The sequence below is a fragment of the Physeter macrocephalus genome, chromosome 13, assembly GCF_002837175.3.
Source record: "Physeter macrocephalus isolate SW-GA chromosome 13, ASM283717v5, whole genome shotgun sequence".
Taxonomy (NCBI): domain Eukaryota; kingdom Metazoa; phylum Chordata; class Mammalia; order Artiodactyla; family Physeteridae; genus Physeter; species Physeter macrocephalus.
In genome coordinates, this window is record NC_041226.1 from 68726800 (window position 1) to 68734839 (window position 8040).

Sequence of the window (8040 nt, forward strand, 5' to 3'; positions counted from 1 at the left end):
CCCTCTCCTCACCCCTCCCGCCCCTCACCCCTCCCTCTCCTCACCCCTCTCTCCTCACCCCTCCCGCCCCTCACCCCCCTCCATCAGTTCCCCCTCCTTCTTCACACTTCCTGAGGCCGTGGTCTCCTATCAGCGGGCAGGAGGGGAAAGAACACCACCCTTCGTTTATCCGGCACTTGGTTTTTTTCTAGATTCTCTCATGTGACCGTTACAGCAACCTTGTGTGTTAAGTGGGAACAGATATTCTTACTCCTGCTTTCCTGATGAGGAAATGAAGTATAGGCGAGTAGAGTCACTGATTTGCTCAGTCTTGCAGCCTCTCAGTGGCCCAACTGGAAGCTGAGCCTCCAAATCCTGTCTCATATATTCATGTTAACCGAAGGGGCCACAAAATTGATCACTGTCTGGTGTCCTGAAATGTACATAATACCGTTTTTTCTTAAACATCTTATTCAGTCTTTTAAAGTCTTCTGAGAATATTAATCTGGATTTCTCTAGCATCTTTAGCATCTTGGTTTTAGGAAAGAATTCAGTGTGTGATATAATGGACAAGGTCTCTGATACTAAGTGGGCATTTTGGTTTAACAATCGTTAAATACTGTTGCATGTGGACCTATGTTTGCAGTGTTCTAGTTGTTACCCTTTTGCGAATCTGTTAGATTTGTTCAGATTCTTGATTCAGTGTAGCATACAATGGTTAATGATTCGGTTTTTTTACACGTTTTGAAAATCCACATATTTGTAGTTTTTAATTAAAAGTGTAAGAAATATTTCTTTATGTATAAAAGCATGATATTATACTGTGTATTTAAACTAAAAAGTATTCCTTAAAATAGCTATCACTTGATTGATAATAGAAAGGGATGCCTTATCACTTTCCTTTTTGTTAAGTATTATAAAGAGATTGAAATTAATTTTACTTTAAATTTAATCAATAAATTTTACTTAATTTTATTAATGTTTATGTTACTTCACTTGTAGACAAAGTGTTTTAAACACACAGTGATGTATAGCCTCTTATAAGAAAAACAAAATGCAGTTATACCTTTGCAAGTAAAACGGATTAGGAACTGACCTTGTCCTGACGGGGCTGGCCGTGTCAGCTCCTTGCCAAGCTTCTCTGTACAGCAGGCCAAGAGGGGTTGTATGCAAAGCACTGATTTATAGTGTTTGTAATACAGCTTCATTCTCACTGCCATTGTCCTCCCAGAGGCCAAGGGGTACACGTAGTTGTTTGTATGTGAGGGTCCTAGAAGATGTGAAAAACTCCTGTGTCATATGTTCAGAGCTCTCAGTATGATCTGAGATCAGAAAGCCTAGACACCACTGAAATACAGTAAATGCATGGAAAGTCCTTTGATAAAAATTGGAATTGTCCAGATCCATTTCCTGCAAAATGATAATACCCAAATCTTAGATTTACCTTTGATATTGTTATCCCCACTATCCCCACTCATTTTTAAGTTGCTTGTGTATTTCAGATTTCTAAGGAGCACACTGTCTGGAGTGTGCCCTCTCGTTGAGACCATTCTCAGTTTGATCTTGTGCCGAAGAAAAAAAGATAGACTCTGTTGGGAATATAGTTTGCTTTATAAATTAGGGTGAGTAGAGAGGACCCATCTTGCCAGGATGATGAAGTTGTGGAACGTTAGCTGCCAGCCTGTTACTCAAGTTTCCTGAATGATAAAAACGCTGTACAAATCCTGCCTTAGTAAATCCTGACTATGTGTCGCTTTCTCTTCTAACGGATTAGCTGTATCTAGTCACATGTGTTATCACTTGTGTGCAGGTTTGTAGTTTGCTTCCTTTTTAAATTAGAGATGCATTCTGCTTAGGGGTAAGTACAAACACACAGGCACAGGTATTGATTTATCCTAAAATCACAAAAAGCTTTTAAAATGATGTATAAAGTACAAATGTATTAGCAACATTGCTTAGAACAAACATAAACACAAATAGTAAATAAATATACACAGTAGCACCAGGTATTTTTACACCATGAGTAACCATTGTAGAGAGAATCATCTTTAGTACCAAAGTGACTTAGGACCTCGTTGTTCTTTTCATATTATCTGTTGTCTGTCAGTTTAGCTTTTTCCAAACATCTTTACTTATAGACACCTTACCGGAGTCCATCTGACTCCTATAACAAAAATATAGTAGACTGCATGGCTTAAACAACAGAAATTTATTCCTCCCAGTTCTAGAGGCTGGGGAGTGCAAGATCAAGGCTCTGGAAGATTCAGCGTCTGGTGTGGGCCCACTTCCCTAGTTCATACACTGTCATCTTTTCACTATGTCTTTACTTGGCTGTAGGGGCAAAGGAGCTCTCTGGGGTCTCTTTTATAAGGGCACAAATTCCATTCATGATCGAATCACTTCCCAAAGGCCCCACCTAAATACCATCACCATCACTTTGGGGATTAGGTTTCAACATGTGAATTTTGGTGGCACACACATTTAGTCTGCAGCACACTGATTCTAGTTAGGAAGGAAAAGAAGTGGTAACATCAAATAAAGCTAATGATTGGAATGTCTAAGGCCTTGTCAGGCTGAAAAGAACCGCGATTGTCTTACAACAGGCTAATCTATAACAGTTTGTGTAAAGGGATAGAGTGTAGTTGTGTTTGGTGGGTTTCATCCTAATGAGTTCTACTAGCTTTTTTCTTATTTGGGAACTATTAGAACATGATCAGTTTTGTATACTTCTAGAACATAGTAAAATGCTGAAATTATGTAAAATTATAAATTATTCGTTTAGTCACAAGAGCTATTACCTCGTCATCTGAATTTTTGTAAGCATCTCTTGTAATGAAAAAAGTTTAAATTAATCCATATAAAGGGATTTATTTCTGAGATTCTGAGAATAATTTTCCAAGTATATCTGGAAAGGAAAATTGATTTTAAAAGATGTATAATTGATTAATTTAAAACATCACATTTTTTTTTGTTTTGTTTTTTGTTTTTGCGGTACGCGGGCCTCTCACTGCCGTGGCCTCTCCCGTCGCGGAGCACAGGCTCCGGACGCGCAGGCTCAGCGGCCACGGCTCACGGGCCCAGCCGCTCCGCGGCATGTGGGATCCTCCCGGACCGGGGCGCGAACCCGCGCCCCCCGCATCGGCAGGCGGACTCTCAGCCACCGCGCCACCAGGGAAGCCCTAAAACATCATTTTGAAAAACCCATTTATGGCCTACTATGAGAGCTGCTTCTAAATGCCTTCTGGCAAATGTCAGACCAACTGGAGCAAATAATTTTTCATGTAACTAAAAAGTATATTTGTGGTAGAATATAGTGAAAAAGAGAAAATACACTGTACCTGTTTAACTTTGTGCTATAACTTCTCCAACATCTGTGTGTTTTGTTGATTCTCTCGTAGGTATGAGAAAGTGCCAGTCATCTTGGTCGGGAACAAAGTAGACCTGGAAAGTGAGAGAGAAGTGTCCTCCAATGAAGGCAGAGCCCTTGCAGAAGAGTGGGGCTGCCCCTTCATGGAGACGTCTGCCAAGAGTAAAACAATGGTGGACGAACTCTTTGCCGAAATTGTGAGGCAAATGAACTATGCCGCGCAGCCTGACAAGGATGATCCGTGCTGTTCTGCATGTAACATCCAGTAGCATTCACACGTGGCTGTCCTGGTCAGGAGCTGCCCTGAATCGTAGGCGATACCGACCTCGTCTGCTCAACAGTGGGGCTTGCAGGATGTGCGGTGTGACTCTCCAGTGAAATAGCGGTCCTTGTTCAGAGTGGAGCAGTGATGGTCAGTTGATGTCACTGAGTAACATGTGGGTTCAGTAACTCCAGTCTTCACCGTTGTCCTCAGTCTTCTCTAGGCACCTGCAGCTTCAGGCATAGCCAAGTCGATCTACAGGGTGTTCTCCTTTGAAAGCTATCATGGCATTGTCACTGAGTTGACAGAAGCAACTATGGTGTATGTTAAAAATGGTCATGGGCAAGAAACCAGAAGAATTCCTGTGACCACTTACAATTAAAATATTTTGTCTTCTGTTAAAAAAGAAAAAAAAATAAGTAAAGGAGAAATATTTTCCTACAAGAGTACTGAATTTCAGGAACGGAGATAGTGCTTCTAACCAATGTATCACGTCAAGTAAGATAACAACAGCTGACCTGCCAACAGCATTACAGGGAGAGATTCTTTGCTCAGCTGACATATTTGTTTTTCAAAATCGATGCTTAATTGTAGATGTTATCCTAATTTGTGACACAGAACTAACTCACACATCAGTCCTTGATAGAGCAAAAGTCACAACAGGTTGTGTAAAAATACAGCCTAGTGTTAGAATGTGTCATCACCTGCTTTGCCCAGAAAGTGGAGACTCTTACAAGGGTTTGAGCTGAATTAAAACCCCAAACCCACCCTCTGTTAACTAAGCAGGGATGGTCCTTATTACTTTACTGAACAAGAAGGAAGCAACTGTGACGGAAAGAGATTGTGTAGCCTTACTAACGAGAAGTGTTCTGGTAGATTAACTAGTACCATCATGTAAGGAAAACGAAGCCATGTTGCATCCACATGTTCCCGTTTGCAGAAACCTCACAGGACAGTACAGATATCTTGCATTTTTACGTTCGTTAAAGCAGCAAGTTCCTTCTTGCCTTTAAGGGCTATGGTTGTGGTGTGATTCTTAGCTAACCTGCTTTCGAAATCAAGTTTTCTATAGCAGAGCTTTATCGCAGGCATTTAAAAAATTGAATAACCATGTGAAATAATTTGGGCTTAAAAGTAGAACATAAATTATAGAGTGGAAGTTAAGAGACAAAAAAAAAAAAAAAACAAAAAACCCTTTAATTTCCCTGGAGAATTATATAAAGATTTTCTTATAACAATTTTGCCCTGATTACTGAAGTGGCAAATAAAGCTAGAGTGAATATTTTGTTTTGAAAAGGTGCTCAAGTTCTGACATTTTTGGTTTTCATAGCCGTAAAGTATTTATCATTTGCATGACTAAAGGCACATGAGAAACCTATTCATAAGTTTTACAATCAAGTGCAGAAGGGTTTTCAACTAACTTCAGAGTTACAAATGCTGCAGAGAGTATCTTGAGCTGATCCTCTGGAGATAAATTTGGCCTTCAGAACTGCAGTATCACTGAGCCTGTGATCTACATACCGCCCCACATTTTGTTGGTTTCACGCTCTTGTGCAAGTAAGCTCGGGTCTTATGTGTGTAACTGAGCGAAGAGTGTATGTTTGCGTGTGCATGTGTGTTTATTGTTCCTACGAATTTGGCACAAGTCAGAGATAATTGCCTATAATGAGAATCTGTACTGTAGAATATAGTGTATCAAAACCATTTTTTTCTTTTAAATTATTTGTTTTTATACATTATTGAAATCATTGGTAGGCCCCCAAGTGTTTAGTAACCTGACATTAAGGTTAGAGGAGAGAAAAAAGGTGGATAGTCCTTTTTATAGATGAGAAAACAGAGATCTGTGGGTAAAACCAGGCCGTGGTTGTCAGAAGTCTTTGAATTGTGAATATTTGCTTTCTTCAATATAGTTTTTTTTTTACGATCCCCAATTATGAAGCACCTTGTTTATAGGACAGAAAGTTCTAACCAGTTTTATTGAAATAAATTTCATCACGTAAAAGGTGATTTGACTCAATCACGTAGAGAAATCAAAGATTCAAGAAGTATGATTTTATCAACTGAATTAGAAATATTTGTTAGTGCACTGTTTGAGTTTTGAAGCCTGTAACTTCTAAGAATGATTCTGTTTTTTAGAATTCCATATTTGGTAGCAATTTATGGCAACATATTACATATTAAAAACATCTATAAAGCTTCTACAGTTTTACCTTGTGGATTGCTATGCAGACAAGAAAAATAAGTTAAATAATATGAAAGGTATGGCAAGATATAAGGTGGAAAAGGTTCTCTAAAAATTTGGGTTTTAGTTAGACGTGTTTGTCAGACAATAAGGTGGTTTTTTACTGTAAAGATGTTAATAACTGATTTGGCTGCCTGATCAGTGTTTCCACACAGCCCTGAATATTTAGTGACAAAGCATCAAAGATATGCAGAGATGTGGAAACGCTTGTGTGCTCTCACTGTTGGTATTTCATCTGGTATGGATATAACCCAGCTTGAATGAATGTGTTTGTTGAGATGTTAATACAAAGCTTAAGAACAGGAGGATGAAATTTGTTGGCACATGAAATAATAGTGGCTAAAAGTTGGTGACCTCGGGTCACTATTTATTTTATGCCCTGATCAGACTAGCAACTAGATAAGTGAAAGTTTTTCTAACATGCCTTAAAAATGTTATGGTTTGATCCAAAGACCCACTTTTTCTTTAGCTACTATGTTAAGGTTTTCTTTTTTTTTTTCTGTTTCATCTTGTTTTACTTTCACACAAAGGCAGCATTTTTTAAGTTTTTTCGTTCTATATTGCAACTTTTTTTTTTTTTGGTTCTTTTAAGCTGTGATGGTGATGGTAACTGATGCCTTTCATTTTGTTCAACTTATACAAAACAAGCCAGCATCTGATCAAAAGTATTACATAAAAACTTCCTTAAACTATTGAAAGGTGCTTTGATGATTTTCTCCTTTGGTTTGTAGAATTAGGACTGAAATTTTGACTCTGATTGCTACAGTTGCCATCACTTTTCTGTGGTAAAACTACTGATATTTGCTCTTCTGTATAAAGAAATGTTGCCTAAGGGTGTCTGCTGTTTGTTTCCAGGAGTTGCCCCCTGGGGGTATTGTCTATATGTATGAATATGAAAGTGCTTATTTTGCTTGTTGCCATTGGTTTTTCGTTTGTTTTGTAGTTTTTTGTTCTTCTCAGTAGTCTTGTGTTAGCACTTGGGTAAGCTTTAATTGTCTCCTTAGCCAATCAAATGTTAAAGACTATGGGGGTCTTTTTTTTTTTTTTTTTTTTTTTTTTTAACGTGTCATTGTGCATCTCTTAAATCTTGATCAGGGTTTCAAGAATGACTGCAGTGGGTTTTGGAAACAGACTTATCCTTATTGATTTGGGATTTCCCAGAGATAAATATAGTTCACAGTTAATTGTTGAGCTCTAATACAACTGACCATTTAAAATTGAACAACAGTTTATTGTTTTGTAACAGTGTCAGTTGTTAAACCTTGACATTTCAATTAAAACATGAATTGTAGTTATAACTCAATGCAAATTCAACAGTTGTATTTGGAGTTAAATTATTTTAACAAATAAATTTATTTAATGAAATTTCCTCTGGGTTTGGGTTTTTTTTGGTTCCTGTTGTTTTGTACATGTTCATGAGTGAAACGTATTTAATGTACTTTTTCAAAAAAAACCTAAAAATTGCCATAGAATGAATTTAATACTCTTCTTACAGAAATAATCAAGCTGAATTAAATTCATCATGTAAAAAGGGAGGTTAGTAGATCATTTTCACACCATTTAAAAATTAAAATAACATGAGAAAGATTTTTAAATCAGTAATTTCAAATATAAAGTTATCTTCATAAATGGTATTTTATATTTTTGATGATAGCTGGCTAATTTGAAATCTCAGTGCTCTTGTTCACAGAATTGTTCTAGATAATTAACATTAATTAGCCGTTGCTTTGTAGCCCTGCTAGTATCACTAAAATGTATCAGTGTCCTTCTAGTCATGGCTTGGGGCTTTTTGTTTAGGTCTTGTGGATTTTAAGGTACCAGAAGCTGGAGGTTGCTGTTTAGTGGGGCTGTAGGGGCTGCTTGTTCTATATACGGCCGTGTTAATGTTGACAGATGCTGTTAATTATATACAGCCTTCAGCTGCTCTGATAAGGAGCCCATTCATTCCCTAAGCCAATTTAAACTGTGCCTTTTGGTCATGTTGCCTTCAAACTCTGTTGAAATTTCCTGGCAACATTCCACCAGTTTAGAAGCCTCATTGTTTTGGAATATACGAATAATTTGAATGAACATAACAGAGGCACTGTAGACAGAATCTCAAATATTTAAAGGAAAACATGCCTATATTTTAGTAAAATAAATAAATATCTACTGGTTGGCTTCATAATCTCATTTGAAGCATTTGTAAAG

General features: G+C 37.6%; 1 protein-coding gene across 3 annotated transcripts in view; it reads left to right on the top strand.

The window, feature by feature from the left end:
- RAP2A (RAP2A, member of RAS oncogene family) overlaps window positions 1-7210 on the top strand; it is a 42178-nt gene extending 34968 nt beyond the window's left edge. For all 3 annotated transcript variants that reach the window (XM_024123175.3, XM_024123176.2, XM_007101405.3), the window contains one exon: window positions 3378-7210. In XM_024123175.3, the coding sequence (XP_023978943.1) occupies window positions 3378-3615 (238 nt within the window). In that variant the 3' untranslated portion in view covers window positions 3616-7210. The remainder of the gene's footprint in view (window positions 1-3377) is intronic.
- The last annotated feature ends 830 nt before the right edge of the window (window positions 7211-8040 follow it).